General features: G+C 44.4%; 4 protein-coding genes across 4 annotated transcripts in view; 3 read left to right on the top strand and 1 right to left on the bottom strand.

Moving 5' to 3' along the window:
- The window catches only part of twf2 (twinfilin actin binding protein 2), a gene marked incomplete at both ends in the record, with an annotated part of 8,934 nt that extends 4,397 nt beyond the window's left edge, over positions 1-4,537 (top strand). The window contains 6 exons of the mRNA XM_080545551.1: positions 301-405; positions 1,018-1,032; positions 1,745-1,870; positions 3,177-3,327; positions 3,841-3,962; positions 4,379-4,537. Coding sequence (XP_080401677.1) covers positions 301-405; positions 1,018-1,032; positions 1,745-1,870; positions 3,177-3,327; positions 3,841-3,962; positions 4,379-4,537 — 678 coding nt within the window. The remainder of the gene's footprint in view (positions 1-300; positions 406-1,017; positions 1,033-1,744; positions 1,871-3,176; positions 3,328-3,840; positions 3,963-4,378) is intronic.
- A 2,133-nt stretch (positions 4,538-6,670) lies between these two features.
- LOC308170852 (cytokine-inducible SH2-containing protein-like) lies at positions 6,671-9,060 on the top strand. Its single transcript, XM_080545708.1, has 3 exons — positions 6,671-7,146; positions 7,622-7,782; positions 8,016-9,060. The coding sequence occupies exons 1-3, from the start codon at positions 7,127-7,129 to the stop codon at positions 8,516-8,518; spliced, it is 684 nt and encodes a 227-aa protein (XP_080401834.1). The 5' UTR covers positions 6,671-7,126; the 3' UTR covers positions 8,519-9,060.
- A 301-nt stretch (positions 9,061-9,361) lies between these two features.
- On the bottom strand, positions 9,362-14,440 carry LOC308170828 (MTRF1L release factor glutamine methyltransferase-like). The gene is made up of 10 exons (XM_080545675.1): positions 14,416-14,440; positions 14,115-14,206; positions 13,908-14,001; positions 13,524-13,661; positions 13,268-13,332; positions 10,943-10,992; positions 10,754-10,859; positions 10,543-10,638; positions 9,992-10,102; positions 9,362-9,740 (listed from the first exon to the last, which is right to left on the bottom strand). The coding sequence occupies exons 2-10, from the start codon at positions 14,144-14,146 to the stop codon at positions 9,674-9,676; spliced, it is 759 nt and encodes a 252-aa protein (XP_080401801.1). The 5' UTR covers positions 14,147-14,206; positions 14,416-14,440; the 3' UTR covers positions 9,362-9,673.
- Positions 14,441-16,538: 2,098 nt separating this feature from the next.
- On the top strand, positions 16,539-22,048 carry LOC308170734 (GATOR1 complex protein NPRL2). Its single transcript, XM_080545571.1, has 11 exons — positions 16,539-16,644; positions 16,759-16,850; positions 17,106-17,274; positions 17,373-17,481; positions 17,940-18,076; positions 18,604-18,701; positions 18,789-18,825; positions 19,058-19,151; positions 20,223-20,340; positions 20,670-20,812; positions 21,582-22,048. The coding sequence occupies exons 1-11, from the start codon at positions 16,567-16,569 to the stop codon at positions 21,647-21,649; spliced, it is 1,143 nt and encodes a 380-aa protein (XP_080401697.1). The 5' UTR covers positions 16,539-16,566; the 3' UTR covers positions 21,650-22,048.
- The last annotated feature ends 519 nt before the right edge of the window (positions 22,049-22,567 follow it).

Below are 22,567 nucleotides of genomic sequence, written 5' to 3'. Positions count from 1 at the left end.
GGGAACAGAACGCATTTCATCCTTTCGTACCGTTCCTCATTCTGTCCGATGCATTCCAATGAGCCCGTCCTCTGATTTTGACCTCCACCAGATATTTCCAAACATTCTGATTCGCTGCAGTCTACATTCCTCCATGCGCCCCATCGATATGTCTTATCTATATGGATTTTGAGCACTTATTGGGCTGGTAAACATCAGACCAATCTGGCGACACTGATTCCGGGAACTATTGGTGTTCCAGAACTATTTGGTATTCCGCCTGTCTCCCCTTAATGGCTTCTTGTTTGCCGGCTGCTTCAGGAGGACGTCTGCCTCGAGGGCTACCAGCAATACATGTCCTCCAGCTCCGGCCCCGCCCCGCTCACAGCCGCTGAACAGGAGCTGCAGCGAATCAAACTCAACGAGGTGAGAGAAAAAACAGTTGAGAAAAGTGAGAGGGATTGTTCATTGTGTACCGCCTTCCGCCTTCCCTTGTTCTGTTATCCATTTTGGTCGTGTTATGGTTGTGATGTTCTCAATGTTTTCAACTGACAATGTGTGTTGTTGTTTGTCTCCTGTTTGTCTGTGTTTTGTCATGGTTGTGTCTTTTATTGTTTATCCTGTTCTTGTGTTATATGTATTGATGATCTATTATGCAATATGTATTATTATATTTGTAATGTATTGTATTATTGTATTGTATTTGTATGTATGTTATTGTATATACCCCCTCGAAAATGAGATGGCTCGTCTCAAGGGGTTTTATCCTAATAAAAGAAATGTACAACAAGTGTCCATGTGTACCAGGGGAGGTCGGCGGAGGTGGAAATCAGAGGACGGGGCTCATCATAATGCACTGGAATGGAATGAGGAATAGTTTCTATACCGTTCTTTATTCCGTCCTGTGCATTACGATGAGCCGCCCGTCCTCTGATTTCTACCTCCACCAGCCTCCCCTGCCTGTTACAGCATTCACCCACTGTCTCAGTGTCAGTGTGCAGTTTCAGCTTTTAACTTCTTTTTCGCTGCTTTTTCCAGGGCAGGGTTAAACAGGTGAGTTATGCCATGCATGCGTGCAACTGTGTGTTCATGCCTGTTTTTACATCCTGAGAAGCAGCAACAATTATGGCGACGAGGCATAGTGTTACCCTCGTCATAAAGACCGCCGCGACTTTGGTTTCAGTTCTAGCCTTGCATGATTGACAAGGGACACAGTCAAATGAGTTTGACATCAGCTGGGCCAGATCCAAGACGTTTACTGGGTCCAAGTGCACCAGGGGAGGCTGTTGGAGGTCAGGGGACGTGGGGGGGTGATATCATTTCATGCATTACAATGAGCCCGTCCTCAGTTTCCACATCCACCAGCCTCCTCTGTAATGCACAATATGTACAGACAATACCAGTCTGGGAAAATAATTCCTCTTGCTCTTGTAATCAAAAAATGTCTGCATTTTCTGGAATATCCTAAGAATTGCTGTGGTCACTCAAACTGCTGCACGTCCCTTGTACAATTTGAAAATCGTGAACAAGCAAAATAATTATATTATATAATATATATATATGATATTTTCAGGGTAATGTACAATTCTAATTCCTTATTTGGTTTGTGGTCATTCACCTACTGTTGCGTGTGACTGAGAGAGAGGATATTTATGGTGTCAATGTGTATGTGAGCACACAGTTCACATGCACGGTGCTAGTGTAACGTACAGCGTGTGTGTGTGTGTGTGTGTGTGTGTGTGTGTGTGTCTGCTGCCCCTCACAGGTGAAAACAGAGATCAGTGTGGAGAGTAAGCACCAGACGCTGCAGGGCCTGGCCTTCCCCCTGCAGGAGGAGGCTAAGCGTGCGCTACAACAGCTAGCACAGAAACGCATCAACTACATACAATTGGTGAGCTATACATGCTAACATATGCTAACACATGGTCACACACACACACACACACACATGCACATTCATCAGTCATATGTAGAATGTAGAATTGGTGGCATTTACAAATCCTTTTTTTGGGACATACTGTACTTTGCAAAGCCTATTAACTAAGTACATTGTAACTCAATAGTTGCTGAACTGTTATTCATCTGTGCTTCGACCCATTAACTCATCATGGGGGCAGTTGTGGCTCAGGAGGTAAAGCCGGAGGTAGAGCCGGAGGTAGAGCCGGCACCTAATGATCGCAAAGTTGGTCACCCGGTGGTCCGATCCCTGGCTGTCCATGTGTCCTTGTCCATTTTGATATCTACGATATCATGTTTTGCACTACATCACTATTTACACTTCTGGTTAGATGCTAAAGTAAATGTCATTGTCTGCTACTTGTACTCTGCAATGACAATAAAGTTGATTATACAACAGTTAGTTCCGACCAAGTAATTTGATTGGACAAGAGGCATTCCATGAGTTAGGATATACAGTATAACAGCACTGGGACTTTTAACTATATGTATCACTCCGCCGCACAGATGTTCTACTAAATTACCGTTAATTAGACTACATGTTTGTGTTCAGGTTACTAGGCAACAGTCCATTTGAAGTTCAGTTGCGGAACTATTTTTTGTTTATTTTTATGATTAAATAAACAAACAAATCATAATCTGTTGTGGCTTATTACTGTTAACTAATAAATCGCGCTGTAGAACTGTTGTATAAAAGCAATATCACACTCGAGGTCGTGCTGTTATACTGAATATCAGCACAGCTGTGATCGTCTTCGGTACTCGGCCTGCGGCCTCGTACCTACGACCAAATCACAGCCGTGCTGATATTCAGTATAACACACTCCCTCTCGTGTGATATTGCTTAAATCTAATCTAACCTAATCTAATCTAATCTAATCTAAATGGTGACTACAGGAATGTCTAGGGCCTCTCTGCACTTCCTCTCGAGCGGGTGATTGCATCTTACTCAAGCGGGTGATTGCATCATACTTGATTGCATTCCTTACTGAAACATGAACACAGTCTCATGTTACCATGTCATTGAACCAATGACGCCTCCACCCACTAAAAGCTGTTTGAATGTTCTTGTAACTAGCCAAATAAAGGGTTAGGGGTTAGGGTAAGAATTGACCAAAATAGCCACAACTAAAGACCCAAGACAAATTTGGATGACGACACCGAGCTACATACGCTCTACACTGTACCCCTCAGTGGTAACTGGTTTTGTGTGTGTGTGTGTGTACGTGTGTGTGTTTCAGAAGTTGGACACAGAGAAAGAGACGATTGGATTGGTCCACTCCAATCCCACAGGAACCAGCGAACTGCCCTGCAGGGTTCCCACCGACACGCCCAGATACCACTTCTTCCTCTACAAACACTCCCACGAGGGAGACTACCTGGAGTCTGTAGGTCAGTCAGTGATCCTCCACTGCCATGGTCATCCCTCTCTCTCTCTTTCTACTGTATCTCCTTTCATTCAAATCTATTTCAGGGCACCTGGCTGGGGTAACTCACTAAAGGTGCATGCCATGTATTCGCAGGGTCCCTGTTCGATTCCGACCATTGACCTATGACCTGCATGTCATCCCTTCTCTCTCTCACACACATCCTTCCTGTCAATCTCTACTGTCTCTATCCCAATAAAGCAGAAATTCTTTATTTCAATGGTGGCACTGTTATTCTAGTCATTGTTACCGGACAAGGAGAAGCAGATCAAATCTCGACCAGTTTGCTTCAAAGTCAGAGCAAAATGTCCTTGAGTTTTCGAAAAAAGACAGAGGCTTTTATTTTGAAGACGGAATCCATTTCCCGTTGGCAGCATGTGGAGATACACTTTGGACATTTACCTCATGACTGAGTTCAGTTTGAATGCCTTGAATCCTCTCCCTCTTTCTTCTTTTCCCTCCCTCTCTCCTCCCTTAGTGTTCATATACTCCATGCCAGGATACAGCTGCAGCATCAAGGAGCGGATGTTGTATTCCACTTGTAAGAGTCGACTGTTGGATGAGGTGGAGAAAGACTACCACTTGGAGGTCGCCAAAAAGGTAACCAGCTGAAGTTGAATACATACTGGGCCGGTTTCACAGACAAAGGCAGAACCCCCTGGTCCTAGACTAAATCACACTTTCAATGTAAAATCTCCATTGTTGATGTTTTTTAAGTCTAGGATTAGGCTTAAATCTAAAAACCGGCCCAAAGTACACCAGGGGAGGTAGAAATCAGCTCAGCTGATACCATTCCTCATTCCATTCCAAGCATTACAATGAGTATGTGTGTTCACTGCATTGTCATGTCAAGTCAACTCAAGTGTATTTGTAAAGCACATTTTCCTACACAAGGCAACTCAAAGTGCTTTACACAATATATTGAAAGACATTAATAATATTGAAATAAATGGGATTGTCCTGAGGCTTTGGGTGGACCTGCGTGTTAACTACAGTGCTACTGTGTGTGTTTACAGATAGAGATCGACAACGGCGAGGAGCTGACAGAGGAGTTCCTGTATGACGAGGTGCACCCTCAGCAACACGCCTTCACGCAGGCGTTCGCCAAGCCCCGAGGCCCGGCGGGGAAGAGGGGCAACAAGCGCCTGATCAGGGGCAGACAGCAGGAGAGCTAGAGGAGGGACACCACCTGATCATGTCCATAACCCCCCAGTCCCTGTCCCTGTCCCATAGCCCCCCTGTCCCTGTCCCTGTCCTTGTCCCAGAGGCCTGCTCCTGTTGCTTTGACCACTGGCAGATCCCTCGGCCAACAGGATGGAAATGGAGAAAATGGAGGGATTTCTCTTGTATCACTTGTATCATTTGGACCCCCCCCCCCCGCTCACTTTTAAACAATGTGTAATTATGTGTAATTAAAATCTGTAGGATAAACGTAGGAATTCTGTTTCTCGTCCCTATTCTTTGTCATTTCTGGTCACATAATGTATGCATCATCAACCTCCCAAATACACACACGGCACACACACACACAGCCACATTTCTGACAGGAATTCCAAATAAAAACATGTTTTTTTCTGTATGTATGGAGTGTTTATTTCCTCATCACTGAAAGAACACATCAGAGAGACAGAGCTGAAAGAACACATGAGAGAGACGGAGCGGACACACTGTACAGTACGGCACACACAGTGTAAATACATGTCCAGTTCCTGAACTGTACAGCATGTGTCCTGTCGTCTGGTTGCCTCTGCTCTAAAGGGCGCAGAGGGTCACCCTACCAGGCGTTCTGACTGCAGTACCACTGGTTGGCCCGTGGAGGCAGCAAAGGACTACACTATGAGTAGCAGATGATCAAAATGAGCAGTCCAGCACTATGCAGGGATTCATTCTTGACACCTATAATTGTGATTTCTTAGCGTGACCATGAGAGTTTCACATCGCTGTTCCTCATAGCTATGTTGACACATTTACACGGGAAAGCTAAAGTAAGGTCATCTGAAATAGCATGACCTTAAACACATAAAGGCCATCATCACATTATTGGAGTCGTTTAATTCATAATTCATAAGGTTAGGGGTTAACCCTAAAATAATATGTGTAATATGTGTCCCTTGTATTTCACTAGATCACAGTGAATTACCACATGAACCCCCCAATGAAAAGGCTATAAAACAACTTGAGTGTGCAAATGTAAAAGGCTGGTCACTCCAAATATCAGTATATGTATACACCACACACGGAATTTTTACATTAATTAATAATAAACGAGTTCCAAATAAATACAACTTTCTTCAACTCTGAAAATGGATAACTGGAAACAATAAAATCACCGTAGCCCAGAAAACGTGACTGTGATTGTTTTTTTTCCTATAATAGTGGCACTCCACAATGTTTCACTACTAATCTTATTAACAAGGCGTGTTTACTATTCGGGCTACTGCTTAAAATGCGCAACTCTTCCTAGACTTTTTGTTAAAAGCATTTCCAGCGAACGAAACGAAAATCCATATTACTGGAAATAGCCTAAGCATTCCTATTATCTTAATGATGAGCCCACCGTTCTCAGAATGCAGTGGATCCTACAAGCCTAGTGGGCGGAGAGAGGCTGTGTTCGAAATGGCATACTACTCATACCAGATATGACGTAGATTTTGAGTATGCAGTGAATGAATGAATGGTCTTTATTGTCATTAATATAGTACAGGTACCATACTATAAAAAAATACTAAAAACAAGAAGGGAAAAGAGCTGGTTTACATAAATAAAGGCTATATACACTATCCACTATACTATACTATACAAATAAAACACTGTGCAGTACTCTATGCTATGCTATAAATATCCTAACATTTCCTATCTCTGAAGTGCGTTCACACTGTACAGTATGTGACATTTTTGTATGCAAGAAATGTATACTAGATTTTCGGTCGGCTGGTTTTCACATACTTATTATGAATTTAGTAAGCAGTATGCAGTATATACTAATTGAGTATGCTAGTATGCAGTATGCTAGTATGCCATTTCGAACACAGCCCTAGAATCACCAGGATTCTTGGAAAGTGGAGGGGGGAGGGGAGGTGGAGCGATTCCTGGGAGCGCCTGTCGCCTGTCAACCTTTAGCCGCTTGACAGAGGGGATTTCCCCAAACACGGTTCTAATGAACGTTGTTTAAAAACACACAACGCAAGACTCCGATGAATAAAACATGAGAATTTAAGAAAGGTTTTCTTCCGAGTTTTAGGAAGACTTAGAACAAACTATAACCCCTTAAAAAAGCGCCATCCGCGGCGGCTGGCGTGACGTCAGGGGCGCTGATGTACCGAACAGTTCTCAGAATAGAGTTCTTGGAACTGGTGAATTTTAAAAAGCCGAACCCACACTAGTGTTCGCTTCACACACTGGGATACCGTTGTAGAAACAACAGTCTTCGAAACGGGCTGCTCTGTATTTTCTTGTATTTAGAAATAAAAGCCTCGATTTTAGTACATTAAATTCCTAAATGTATTTATTTATTGTTTAGCATTTATGGAAAAAAAGGCGAGATTATTACATCACATCATTAACAATACTCGGAAGCGTTTTTTCTGTTCAGAACAGTTGTGGACATTTACTTGAACAACATTTTATTGCGGAATATGTTTTGATCGTTTTTTGGTTATTAATCCTAATCAAACTGCTGCTGTGGAATTAGACGTTATTTATTATACCTAATCAAACTGCTGCTGTGGAATTAAGACGCGATCACGGGGTTCTGAATACTCGCCATGATTCTTTGTGTTCAAGGGTAAGTTGACATTCTTTGTCCTGGTTGCCTATATGATTTTACAGTCAATTTATGTTTACGTAACCTTGTGAATTGTACCGGCAAAAATGTAGCCATAATTAAGCAACCACTTTAGCAATAATTTCTAAATGGTTGCTCTTAGACTTAGAGGGTACCCTATATTTTATGCATGTGACACTGTATTGAAAATGTGTCCATTGACAATGTAAAGCGCATTCATGTCAATCGTATTATACCTTGCTCTGAGTTCCTCTAAATTAACCAGTCAGAGAGAGAACCGTACACCTGTTACTGAGCATCCCAATCCTCAACACAATAGCCATTTCACAGACAGTGTTGGTTATTAAAGGACACCGACTAACGGCGAAAGGAACCTTCCAGTAATCTAGTCATTATAGAGACAGCATGTCATATACGAGACGTGTCACCCCCATACAGATAGTCCTGTGTTCTCATGACTGTCATCTCTCTCCAGACCCAGAGCTCTGATGCCTGGCCCACCAACAGACGTCCCCATGGGCATGCGGAGCGGGACCGCCCTCTCCCCGCACTGCCACCACAACACCACTCCACTGTGGGACCCCACGAAAGACCTGGGCGCCATCGCCAGTAACTCCTGCTACCTAGAAAATTCAGGTAAGGCCACGGCTCGTCTCTGAATATACCCTATATCAGTACAATAGGGTTTTTACGCCATTGTGTTTCTTGTTATAATACTTTAAAAAACGATTCAATTAAGTATCAACTACTAATTACAGTCATATTACTCTCAAATCAACTCTGAACTTGTGTAGGACCACGAGAGGGTCCCATGTATGACTGAATGAAAGTGAATAACCCGTGATCTATCTCTCTCTCTCTCTCTGCAGGGTGGTACTGGGGGGCCATCACAGCCGGTCAGGCCCACGCGGCACTCCAGGCGGCGTCAGAGGGGGCCTTCCTAGTCCGGGACAGCAGCCACCCCCTGTACCTGTTAACCCTCTCCGTGAAGACCTCCCGCGGACCCACCAGCATACGGATCCAATACAGCGGCGCCCGCTTCCTACTAGACTCTAGCTCCCCGGCCCGGCCCAGCCTCCTCTCCTTCTCCGACGTGCCCAGCCTGGTGCAGCATTACGTGGGCCCGGGGAAGAAAGGAGGGGAGGAGGGGAAGGTGGTGGAGGCGAACAACACGGACAAAGCCTCGCAGCGGGCCCTTCAGGACATCACGGTGGTGTTGAAGCTTAAGAAGGCCCTGCGGAAGCCCCAGGGCCTGCCTTCCCTGCAGCACCTCACGCGCCTCGCCATCAACCGGCGGACCGACCGTCCCGACCAACTGCCACTCCCTCGTCCCCTGGTGCACTACCTGCAGGATTACCCTTTCCACGTATGACGGAAAACCTCTCGTTTACACAACCCTACGGAGGGGGTAGCACCAGACATTCGATATCTCAGTTCCCCCCTCTAAGGAAAAGCTGCTGAGAGAGGCCCCCCAGCCCCCCCTGCACCTGGGTATGACATCACTGTTCTTGGAAGTGATGACTCGGTTAGTAAAAGGAGTCACAAAGGACTCTGTGGTCATGTGACCGACCGTTCTTGGAAGGAATCGGCCGAGGAGAAAAAAACTGGTTTTGTTTCTCCGAGGGAGAAGTGGGGGTCCTCTGGTACTGTCGATCAGCAGGAGGTGAGCGAGCTGAACTGGAAACACATCACGTTACTGTTGTGTACACTCACTCCACGAAGACTGCGGGAGCCGTCCATGTCGACCCTTCCCTCATGTACCGTGCTGTGGGTGTACACGGTTTTCCCTGTTACTAAGCATTTCAGTGAATTGCTTTTCAGTGAGATGTATTTTTTTTATTATTGTTTTTTTAAGTCAACATTTGTCCTTTTTTTACCTTCTTAAGTATGTACATTTGTTTCTATTAAAAATGACTCTGCAACAATCTTATTACGCCGCCGTCTTCAATGTCCTTTTGTCTTTTTAGTGGGCCAACCGGGTCATCCACAGAAATAGCTTGCCCGCACATTCCTTTTATGCTTATCACACTCTTACGCAATAACAATGACCGCAATTACCTTTTAAAGAGAATGTCCCCCCCCGTCCCCCCACGAGTTTTAAGTATGTACCATGTGGATTCTGTGAAGCAGCAAAAAGGGCTGATTCAAATGTATTTCTGTGGAAGAGAGAGAGCGTATCTGAGTGAGTGAGTGAGTGAGGGGAGGGCTTTTCATCAGCGGATTCGCAGAACTACTGCAGGCTTTCTGGGAGGGCGAGTTTCCGAGAGGGAGGGTTCTAAGAAAAGCTTCAGTAATTAGCTTCAGCCTCGTACCGCTGGCTCTGTCGTTATCTCTTAGCTCATTGCCATGCAAACACGGTACTATCAGCACCACGGGCATATACATCGTAGGTAGGTCCATCCACAACATGTACATGTGAGTGTTTGTGAACTTTAGATCACAATAGTGTGTGTGAGTGAAGGGGGGGGGGGGGGGGGGATTTGACTGGAATAAAGCCAGTGTAACAGGATCCGCATCTTTCAGTCTCTCAACCCTCGTCTTTTTCATGTGCGGTGGCGCTGCACGTCCCTTTCTGAAGGATGCAGAATCTTGGCCTAAACAACAAGAGTGTGAAATGAATCTGATCAGGGGGATATACTTAGTAACCAGGGGGATATACTTAGTAACCAGGGGGATATACCCAGTAACTGCAGGTTGAGCTCAAGGGAATCAAACGCCAAATGTCAGTGACAAACACATAGTAGAAATACGCGCTCGTGTATAAAAGATAACAACATGGGAATCGGAAATGTAACAGTCAAATGAAAACATTTAATAATGAGGAAAACTGTGATTTCTCCCTGACCTGTCAGTGATGTCATGTTGTGTGCACACATAGTGTAACCCCTCTACGTTGTCCTCCACCCAGCGCTGGATGAGAGGGGGGTGGCGTGGGTCTACCTCCAAATACACACGACTGAGAGAGAGGCAAAATAAGACACACGATAAAGTCATAACAGAAAGCAAACAATTTTTACCGTAATTAAAATGGTCAATTCTAAATGGTCAAGCAAATATGTTCAAGTCAAGACTAAAAACCCATCTTTTTAATATCGCCTTTAAATGACTAAATAATTCAATTAAGATTATAAAAACCCATCATTTTAATATTGCATTTAAGTTACTAAATAATTAAATTAAGATTATATAATGATTAAAGCACTTTGAGCTGCAACGTTTGCAGGAAAAGCGCTATACAAATAAAGTTATTATTATTATTATTATTAATTCAAAAATACATCCAATACATTCCCATGAATGCTCCAATAAAGACATGTAACGTTTCACAAACAACCTCAATCCCACACATCTGGATAGCCTCAATGCCACACAAACCGCTGAACGTAAGTGCTTTACCCGTGGTTGGATAGAAGCTTTGGAGCCAGAGTCAGAATCTGTCTGATCACCAGCATCCCGTCACTGCCTCCGTCCAGCGCAGCATGGTCCTCAAACCTTCAGGCAACAGAGAGCATGTCAGATCAGAGTCCCCGTTCCAACTCTGAGGTGCAATTATAACAGAGGGGGCAAGGTGTGTCTGTGTGTAGGTGTAGGTGTAGGTGTGCCTCACCTGAGGATTTCAGGTTCAAGCGTTGTCATATCCTCAGAGAACAGGTACGGGGGGTTGCTTACCAGAGCTGAGACAGGACTGCACATGCTCACAATCGCATCTGCATCTAGAACATAAGGAATACCCTTTAAGTTGTCCACAACAACCACAACAATATCAGCACTCCTTTGCCATCAAGGTTCCAGTTACCCCTCATCACATCCATGTGATGAACCTCCAGTCGGTCCCGGAGCCCCAAACTGTAACATAAAGACAGCGATCATTTGAAGCACATACTCAAACAAAACAAGAGCAAATGAATCTAACCAAACTAATTCTGTTGTTTAATATATATGTATGTATATATATGTGTATATATATATACACACAGGTGCATCTAAAATGTAGAATATCGCGGAAAAGTTCATTATTTTCCGTAATTTAATTCAAAAAGTAAAACTTTAACCCATGAAGTGAAATAAATCTAATATTTCAAGCCTTTTTTGTTTTAACGTTGATCATTATGGCTTACAGCTCATGAAAGAAAAAAAAAAATCCAGTATCTCAAAATATTAGAATATTACATAAGACCAATTAAAAAACAGAAATGTTGACCTTCTGAAAAGTATGTTAATTTATGCACTCAATACTTGGTCTGGGCTCCTTTTGCACAAATGACTGCATCAATGCGGCGTGGCATGGAGGCAACCAGCCTGTGGCCCTGCTGAGGTGTTGGTTAGGGAAGCCCAGGTTGCTGTGATAGCGGCCTTCAGCTCGTCTGCATATCCATGGAAAGTTGACTGGGAGGGAAAAGTGTGGTAGGAAAAGGTGCACAAGCAACAGGGATGACCGCAGCCTTGAGAGGATTGTCAAAGCAAGGCCGATTCAAGATCTTGGGGGAGCTTCACAAGGAGTGGACTGAGGCTGGAGTCAGCGCATCAAGAGCCACCACGCACAGACGTATCCAGGAACTGGGATACAAGTGTTGCATTCCTAGCGTCAAGCCACTCCTGAACCAGAGACAACGTCAGAAGCGTCTTACCTGGGCTAAGGAGAAAAAGAACTGGACCGTTTGGACAGTTGTCCAAAGTCCTCTTTTCAGATGATAAGTAAATGTTGCATTTCATTTGGAAATCAAGGTCCCAGAGTCTGGAGGAAGACTGGAGAGGCACAGAATCCAAGTTGCTTGAAGTCCAGTGTGAAGTTTCCACAGTCAGTGATGCTTTGGGGTGCCATGTCATCTGCTGGTGTTGGTCCACTGTGTGCAGCCGTCTATCAGGAGATTTTAGAGCACTCCATGCTTCCGTCTGCTGACAAGCTTTATGGCAGGGCTCGACAGTGCGACTGTTTTGGTCGCATTTGCGAGTGAATATATTTCTGTGCGACTTGGAAATACATTCAATCGCACCAGTGCGACTAAAAGACAGCTGAACTACTGTCATGCGCAGTCAAACTTATGTGTATAAGCGATGAGGGAATGAAAACAGTGAACAGAAACGCGTGTCGCAGAAATGCTTCACGCGAGTCCTATATGCGCTTAAAATGCGCATAATGGGTATATGGGATACAGCTCTCATAGTTCGTAGCGCTGTGTTTTGTTAGCCGCTAGCTGCTAGCAGCGTCTGCTTCCGGTTTCATTACAAAGAGGTTAACCCTATATGTGCCTGACGTCTAACAACATTCAAATGACTCTAACTTCATCTTTTTTCGGATTTCAATGTATGACACATCATTTGAAAGCTTATGATCCATAGTTCCAATCCACAACACGTCACATTTGAAAGTGTTTATGTAAATTTTTTACATTTGAAAGTGTTTTGTGTATATATATTTATATGATACAATTTACCAGTCATATTCTGGAATGTGTCTAAATGTTAAAGTTCCATAAGTATAAGCAAAATAAAGTAAGTTTGTAAATAAATAGTAGCATTTAAAAAAAAATAAAAAACACGAACCGTGAACCGTGACCCAAAAACCGAGGTTCATACCGAACCGTGGGCCAACTGAAATTAATATTCTTACTTCCCCTTTACATTGTGTGAGTCTCCATTTTTATTACGGCCAAGAGCCGGTTATGATCATTTTGATATGTTATGATTATGATAATTTGTTGTCGTTGTTGACGAAAATTGCACAATTTTCATTGTGCTACTGAAATTCTTGGTGTGCTACTAAATATTTCAACATGGTAGCACAGTGCTACCTGGGGAAAAGGTAAGCGTCAAGCCCTGCTTTATGGAGATGCTGATTTAATTTTCCAGCAGGACTTGGCACCTGCCCACAGTGCCAAAACGACCAGTAACTGGTTTAATTACCATGGTAGTACTGTGTTTGATTGGCCAGAAGCCCACAGAGGATCTATGGGGTATTGTCAAGGGGAAGATGAGACACACCAGACCCAACAACGCAGACGAGCTGAGCTTTATGAAAGTTTCACTTTTTGAATTAAATTAGGGAAAATAATGAACTTTTCCATGATACATTTTTTTTTAGATGCACCTGTATGTCTGTACAATGTCTATGCAAGATTACCTGTCTGCATTTTCTGATGTCAGACACACAGCATCCTGGCTTTTATCCAAGGCAATTGCTCTAAGCTGAGAGAGAGAGAGAGAGAGAGAGAGAGAGAGAGAGAGAGAGAGAGAGAGAGAGAGAGAGAGAGAGAGAGAGAGAGAGAGAGAGAGAGAGAGAGAGTATAACTAAGATTTCACTGTTGCTTGAGTGGAGTGAAGCTGTGACATACCATATTAAATATTTAGATTTTGGTTTAATTTTCTTTTTAGCTCACCTCCGGGAGGCAGTTCAGCAGGCTGAGGGAGATGGCACCTGAGCCACAGCCCACTTCTAGACACCTGAAGCCTGGCTCTCCTCTAACTCCAGTCCTTTGGTTCATCTGGAGGTCTGTTAGCACTAGGCCAACGAGCTCCTGCACAGACAGACAGGCAGGCAGGCAGCCAGGCAGACAGACAGGCAGACAGACAGACAGACAGACAGACAGGCAGGCAGACAGACAGGCAGGCAGACAGGCAGGCAGACAGACAGACAGACGAACCAGTGAGTGAGTCAGACAGACGTAATAGTTTATGGATGCATTGTAGCCTAATTTCTGTGGCTGTTGGGAGATCATATTGAGATGACAGTCCCCCTGTATTTAGCTTTCGCCTCCCCTCACTTCAGTCTCAGGTCTTGGGATAAACACGGGCGGTCTCATCTTCAACGTCAGATCCCTGAAGTCCCACTCCTCGATCACGTACTGCACCGGCATCCTGAACATCAAACACATTTCACATGGCATTCATTAGGGCTGACAGAAAACCGATAGGCCACGTAAACGTATTACTATCGTAAATGTGGAATCAACAGCAGACGTAGCCTGTACCTGGAAAGCCGTCTGGTGCAGAGCTCCCACATGTGCTCTGTCTGTTCACGTGTCAGGAACTCAGTAACCCTGTTCTGCCCCAGGCTCTCTAACTGTGTGGAGAGGAGTGAGGGAAATGGGATAAAGAGGGTAAAAGATTGTAAAGACTTCAAAGATTGTTGAGTGGGGGGGGTTGTACTGTATTGGCTGTGAAAGGCAGAGAGACTGAGAAAACCCCGAAAAGATTGGCAGCGGTGGGACATGTGATTGAATGAAAAAAGATGTATTGGGAAATATATGATATTTGGGAATAGAAACTCACAGTTTTAGCGCCAAGCAGATGTGCAACAATGTACTGGCTGGAGAGAGTTGGCTCCGAGACGCCCCTCTCCTGGAAGTGCTTTGCCCACAAGGCCACAGCTGCCTGCACAGTGAGTCTGCTGGCTGGGGGTAAGGCAGGCACACATGCACCCGCTGCCAGGGAGGTACACAGCCTCTAAAAGAGAGAGGGGGGGGGGGGGAGACAGACAGGCAGACAGGCAGACAGACAGGCAGGCAGACAGGCAGACAGACAGGCAGAAAGACAGATTTGGGGAAATTAAGTCATTGAGGATGTTTATTTGACTGCATCATATTTAGTGATAGCCTATGTATTCTCACCAAATGGTATGCTAATTAATAATAACAAGTGACTATTGAATTCAGTGAGATATGCATTGTTCTTCATTTACCCTTCTGCACTGTCTGACTCCTTTCACAACAATGTGTATTAGTGCATTAGCATTTGTGCACTTTCATTTCTTTACCTTGTGTCCATTACAGCTGCCTTTCAGGTGGCCAAAGCCAGTATAAACCCCATGCATGGATCTCCGTATCCACATCCCTGTTATAAGACACACGTGCGTCACGTTTAGTGCGATGCTTATGGCAGGAGGTTTACAGAAAGACAAATACTAATATTGTCTGAATATGTAGTGGAAACATATCTGATAATGCACTAACTGCACTAGTACATAGGGAACTTAAGGACTTCAGTTAAATTTGCGACGGGATCAGTAGGCTCCTACTCTCGCGATATGCTCATACTCTCGTTGGGATGACTGCGCCATGTTTCAGAATAAAAGTTCCTAGAAACATTGAGTGTAGAATATTGAATATTGTTATGCTTTCAAAGTATCAAAGGTGCTAAATTTTTTGGGCGATAGATCTGCCAAACAATCTCGGAATAACGAAGCTATAATGTAAGCTATTTGAACACTTTCCGAAAATGGGCTACCATTCTCTACTATTGTTGGTAAATATGTAAATAAATTTGATTTAATTAAAAAATATTAGATTAATATTGAAGTTAACTGCAGATTATTAATTATTAATCTTTGAGTATTGGAGAAGGGGTAGGATTAAATAAGCTTATGCTTCTTCCTACTCCTTTTCGGACATGTTAAGTTAATAGTGTTTTTTTTCTAGTTTTTTGTTTTTTGTTGTTATAACTATTTTCTTTTTGATTTTGTCTTTGCTATTTTGTTTTTTTCACATGTTCGAAATAAAGCTTTCATATCATATCATATCATATCATACTATTCTCTGCACTCTTATTTTGAAATCAGTCACGGACTTCAACTGCTGACACTGGAACGCAGCCATCATAATAAGGCGCAGCGGAAATCCATGATGCTCTTGAACACGTCAACATCCTGGGTCGTGCGACACTAGCTGAGCTGTAAGACCAATAACATGTGTGTGTTTACGCTGTGATGTCTGGTTAGTATCATAGATTAGCTGATCTTAGGTCGTAAACAGGTATCTATGTGTGTTAGACGTAGTGTGCACACAGGAGACACGTAGCTGGCTTATACTGCTTGTGCAAGGCGAGCCATCTCGCTAACAGTAGCTAGATTACATTGTAAACAAGCCCTCTTCCTCTTCCTCTGCTCTTCCTCTGCTCTTCCTCTACCAGGCTGGACTGTTATACCATCTAACCACCTGTTATAACTTTACAGTTATATCGTTTATAGTTTATAATTACTGACATTCATGTAAATAACCTCTCTTCCTCTTCCTCTTCCTCTGCCCTTCCTCTGCTCTTCCTCTTCCTCTGCTCTTCCTCTGCCCTTCCTCTTCTCTTCCTCTTCCTCTGCTCTTCCTCTGCCCTTCCTCTTCCTCTGCTCTTCCTCTGCCCTTCCTCTTCCTCTGCTCTTCCTCTGCTCTTCCTCTGCTCTTCCTCTGCTCTTCCTCTTCCTCTGCCCTTCCTCTTCTTCTGCCCTTCCTCTTCCTCTTCCTCTTCCTCTTCCTCTGCTCTTCCTCTGCCCTTCCTCTTCCTCTGCTCTTCCTCTTCCTCTGCTCTTCCTCTGCTCTGCCTCTTCCTCTCCTCTTCCTCTGCCCTTCCTCTTCCTCTGCTCTTCCTCTGCCCTTCCTCTTCCTCTGCTCTTCCTCTTCCTCTGCTCTTCCTCTACCAGGCTGTTCTAACTTCGCCATGAGGATGTCTAGTCGAATCGAGTGTATATTCTTCAGTGAGTTTCATCCCACACTGGGACCAAAGATTACATACCAGGTAGGTGTACTGTACAGTGACATATATTTACAATCAATGACATTTTGTGACAAGCTTTCTACACCCTTGCCTTACTCACACTGACTTGTATGTATTGTGTTCTATTCTTTATAGGTTCCTGAGGAGTACATCTCCCGCGAGCTCTTCGACACAGTCCAAGTGTACATTATAACCAAACCAGAACTGCAGAACAAGCTCATAACTGTGTATGTACACTAACATCCTCCGTACACTGTATCTGTATGTTGACACTGACACTCATCCACACCAGAGGAGGCACGTGGAGGTAGAAATCGGAAGATGGGTTCATTGTAAATGCATGGAATTCCATGCATTACAATGAGCCCGTCCTCCGATTTCTACCTCCACCAGCCTCCCCTGATTGATGCTGTACTGTACTCTATTGCACAGCCAACCCGTATCTCTTATGTTCTCTGATCTTCTTGTATGATCGGTGTTAGAACGGCCATGGGGAAGAAGCTAATCGGTTGTCCGGTGTGCATCGAGCACAAGAAATATAGTCGTAACGCTCTGCTTTTCAACTTGGGCCTGGTGTGTGACGCGCAGACCAAGACCTGTGCCCTGGAACCCATCGTCAAGAAGCTCTCTGGGTACCTCACAACACTGGAGGTAGGGGGAGAATTACCGTAATCCCTGGAGACTAGGGGCATTTCCATTACCATTACAGGATTACAGGCCTGCAAGTATTGAAACGCCTCTTTTTGCAGCTGGAAAGTGGATTCATATCCAACGAAGAGAGCAAGCAGAAACTTCTTCCCATCATGTCCACCTTGTTAGAGGAACTCAACGCCACTGGAGCCTGCACCTTACCCATCGGTACGTCTTTGCATTGTGTGGTACACAAGAAGTCACATGATCGAACCTCCCTCTCACATGCATGCACGCAGGCAGGCACGCGCACACTGACTCTCTCTCACACACACACACACTCTCACACTCACACTCACACTCACACTCACACTCTCACTCTCACTCACACTCACACTCACACTCTCACCCTCACTCTCACTCTCACTCACACTCACACTCTCACCCTCACTCTCACTCTCACTCTCACTCACACTCACTCTCACTCTCACTCACACTCACACTCTCACCCTCACTCTCACTCTCACTCACACTCACTCTCACACTCTCACACTCACACTCACACTCACACTCACACTCACACTCACACTCTCACACTCACACTCACACTCTCACACTCACACTCTCACTCTCACTCACACTCACACACTCACACTCTCACACTCGTTTATTCCCTCTGGTTTCAGATGAGTCGAACACAATCCACCTGAAGCTCATCGAGCAGCGCAGAGACCCCCTGATCGTGCAGGAGTATGACGTGCCCGTCTTCACTCAAGGCAAGGACCACTTCATCAAGTCCCAGTGGGACCTGACCACTCAACAGGTAGCCACTCTGCTGCTGTTTGGCTCGATGCTCTAACTACTCAGCAGCACAGGCACGCCTACGGCGCCGACACAACACTCATCATTTCATGAGATGGAGTGTTGTGGTATTGGCTTGCCGGAACTTGCAAATACATTCAACATGAGTGCCCTTACCTGTTTCAGCATCACTTATCCTACCTTTGAAAAGTTCCACGTCATTTTCAGCGTCGTGACTTTGTTCAATGACGGGTATAAAGTTAAATCTGTATGGATATTAATATTACCTGCCCTTTGAATAAATTGTGGTGCCGGAGAGAAAATCTCAGATGGAGACGAGAGTAGGTGGATATTTTCAAAGCTGGGATGTTGAAACAGGTAAGGGCTCTCATGTTGAATGAAATCGCAAGCCAATAACACTCCATGTTATGAAATGACCTTGCGTCTGAGCTAGCAGACCTACCTAATGGAGCCAAGATCACTGCATCTATATAAAGCCCGAAGTCTGTCAAAACGGGCTGATGAAAAAGGTGTTGGATTCTGTTGTAGATTCTGGCGTACATAGATGGGTTCAGGCATATCCAGAAAATATCCGCAGAGGCGGATGTGGAGCTGAATCTGGTCCGGATTGCTGTGCAGAATTTATTGTAAGTATTGTACATGGCGTTGAATAGATTTTACGTGAAAACATTTATCCACGAAACACTGACGGCTAAAGGTGTTCTCTTTCACAGGTATTATGGCGTGGTAACCTTGGTATCAATCTTCCAGGTAAACCAATCCTCAATAACAGTACATTCACTGCCTACCGTGCACGTCAGTAACGTCTACCATTTGTATATCAGTGTTACTCATTAATTACCTAGACTGCCACGGCTTAAGCCCAGTCCTGGACTAAATCACACTTTCAGCGTACAATCTCAATTGAAGATGCTTTTTAGTCTAGGATTACGCTGGAACGTTTGTCTGTGAAACCGGCCCATTGTGCGTTCTGTTTCTCCAGTACTCCAACGTCTATTGCACAACCCCTAAAGTCCAGAGCCTCATCGATGACAAGTCGATTCAGGAGGAGTGTCTCATCTATGTCACCAAGCAAGGTAAACTGGTTAACCAAGATTTGGGGCTTAGAAATTTGAGATCTGTGCCACTAGAAACTGAATTTGAATTACTGACATTTGAATTTGAATGGCTCAATTTGAATACTTTAATAAAAAAAATGAATTTGAATCACATAATTTGAATTTGTATTGTTTAACTTGATTCAGTTTTTCGCCAAAAAGTTGCCAGCGGAGAAAAACCTTAGACGGGATACTGTCATTTGCCTACCTTATTATTACCAGGCAGTGACAGTCTATGGCTGCAAAAGGCACGGTCGCCCCTAAGCTTTAGCAAATATATTGTGGTTTACTTAATACTGTTAATACCGAGGACCCGGGGAACAACGGTACGCTCCCCGCGGCTGCTATCAGACTGGCCGCGGGAGTGAGTGTTGAGAGAGAGAGGAGACGGCAACCCTCGCTCGCCATAGACTGTATCCCTACTCGTCTCTCCTGAGCTCGGTTGTAACGTGAACCGTGGAATACGGGATATGTTAGATGCTTTACAGTAATTCCCCAAATGACCAGAAAAGGAAGCTAGATTTGTCGCTGGTCGCTTTTGACTAATTAAGTCGCCAAGGGGCTCTGGAAAGTCGCCAGATATAGGGACAAAGTCGCCAAGTTGGCAACACTGGGAGTGCGTTCTTTAAACCCTCTTGGGTACGTTAATGAAAGGTGCTGATTGGCCGAAAAGGAGTTAGGTCAATCAGCGCTCGATTGCTCTTCCTTAAGGACCCAGATTATGGCCAGAGATATGTGCCACTAGAATCAGAATTTGAATTACTGACTTTGAATTTGAATTGCTCAATTTGAATAAAAAATATATATTTGAATCACATCATTTGAATTTGTATTGTTTAACTTTGAAAAACGGAATCAAGTTTAACAATACAAATTCAAATTCATTTCTTAAATTAAAGTACGGTATTCAAATTGAGCAATTCAAATTCAAATGTCAGTAATTCAAATTCACTTTCTAGTGGCACAGATCTCTGCCCATACTTATTGCCTTTCTCAGAATCTCCAGGAAAGATTGATTGTATTTTTGTTTGAATGTGTGTTGTGTTTCAGGACTGAAGAGGGCCTATCTGAGGGACGTGTTCCAGTTGTACTGCGGTCTGACTCCTGGTACCACGGTCCGGGACCTCTGCTCCCGCTACTCCCAGCAGCTTCAGAGGGTGGATGAGAGGTAGCTGACGGAAGTCACTTCATAGCGTTCATACCAGGGAAGGCCGGTGGAGGTAGAAATCGGAGGACGGACAGGCTCATTGTAACGCACGGAACGGTATGAGGAACGGTATCGAACACAGTGGACTGAATGGCGGGAGAGAAAAGGAGCCAAGCCACAAGATTGGCAAGTCAGTGGACCAGTGGAGGCGTAGACGTTCGATACCGTTCTTCATTCCATTCTGTGCGTTACAACGAGTCCTCCGATTTCTACCTCCACCGGCCTCCCCTGATTTCATACGTGGTCGGAGAAGTAGACGGTGATGATGTCATCTTTGTGCTGGTCCCCAGGAGGCTGATCCAGTTTGGGCTGATGAAGGGTCTGATTCGCCGGCTGCAGAAGTATCCCGTGAAGGTGATCCGAGACGAGAGGAGCCGTCCGCCACGCCTATACACCGGTTGCCATAGCTACGACGAAATCTGCTGCAAAACAGGTAGGTTTGAAGGTTTTTTTTGCCGATGCTTTGACGTGTGTTGGGCCGGCACATCAAAGGTTGATAGTGATGAGTCTGTATCGGAGGATGACTGGTCAGAGAGGACGTGACATTTTTTAATTTAGCAGACGCTTTTATCCAAAGCGATTTACAATTAGAAATCACAGGGACAGTCTCCCTGGAGTAACTTAGTTTATTCAATGGCGCACTAGTGGTTTAGTGTTCTCTGGTGAGATTTGAACTCATGACCTTCTGATCACCAGGCCAACTCACTGTCCACTAGGCCAGTGGTTCTCAAACATCTCCTCGGGGACCCCCAGCCGCTCCACATATTCGATCTGTTCCACCACCAGCACACCTGATTCAACTAATAAGTACAAAGCAATTATGATTATTTGTACTTGATTAGTTGAATCCGGTGTGCTGGTGGTGGAACAGATTAAATATGTGGAGCGGCTGGGGGTCCCCGAGGAGAGGTTTGAGAACCACTGCACTAGGCCACCAAACCGTATATATGTTACGGTACATGTGGGAATACGGTACATGTGGGAAAACTAGGGTTAGGATTAGGTGCTAGGGTTAGGATTAGGGGTAGGGTTAGGGTTAGGGTTAAGGTTAGGGTTAGGGTTAGACATGCCAGCATGTACCAAGTCACCCTAGCACCTAACCCTAACCCTAGTTTTCCCACATGTACCGTATTCCCACATGTACCGTAACATGTATACAGACACTGCAGTCTTCTAACGGGATGTGAATCTTGTCTTTGCAGGGATGAGTTACAAAGAGCTGGACGAGCGCTTGGAGAACGACCCAAACATCATCGTCTGCTGGAAGTGATGCCGTCAGCACCATGGGAGGCCGCTGGAGGTAGAAAAAAACTGGCTCATTGTCATGCCTGGAACGGAATGAGGAACGGTATCACGCGCTTGTCCTCTGATTTCTACCTCCACCAGCCTCCCCTGGCTGAGCAAGACTGATCATGTCCAACAGAGCCATGTAGAGCCATGTAGGGTCCCGTACTACAGAGAGAGCGGGAGCCCTTCTGCTGGCTAGAAGCATCGCAGAGCTGCCTTAACCAAAGACGCCACCTCCTTCACTCTGACTGGGAGACATGTAACAGGAAGTCTGTATTCAAAGGCAGAGACTTTGGGGGATTGTCGGCCATTTCGCATCGTATCTATGCATCAGGTTTTGCCATCCGGTCCAGACTGAGGATATCACATGGCTTCATTAGGAAACTAAATGCTAATGAATGTATACAAGCCTTACAGAAGCGGAGTATGATCTGATGATACTTGTGTGATTTTAACAAAACTACTGTATGCAATATTGCAGTGAAAATAAACAGACTTATTGGGGTTGAGTGACCCACTTGACCCTGTTTGTTTGTCCTCAATCCTCTTATGTAGTCCTCGCCTCTTTGTTAAAGTTATTAACTTACAGTACCAAAGATAATACAGGTAGCAAAGATGACGCAGGTAGCAAAGATAATACAGGTACTAAAAATAACAGATAGCAAAGATAATACAGGTGGGTCATTTTTTTTATACGGTGCCTTTTCCGTCCCCAGTACAAATCATGTTGTATTTTGTCTAAATTTGGACAAATACTAATTCCATTAGGTTTTTCATGTATAGTCAATTGTTATTTATTATGAATACAATGATATGGGCTTCTAAGTTGTTGTTTTCTACATTTTAAAAGCTTTAAAGGTTAAAGATGTAAATGGGATTTGGCATGTCCCCAGTGTTGTTC

This window comes from Nansenia antarctica (genome assembly GCF_963989245.1).
Source record: "Nansenia antarctica genome assembly, chromosome: 15".
Classification (NCBI taxonomy): domain Eukaryota; kingdom Metazoa; phylum Chordata; class Actinopteri; order Argentiniformes; family Microstomatidae; genus Nansenia; species Nansenia antarctica.
Note: the sequence above shows the minus strand (reverse complement) of the source record. Positions and strands in the feature narration are given on the sequence as shown.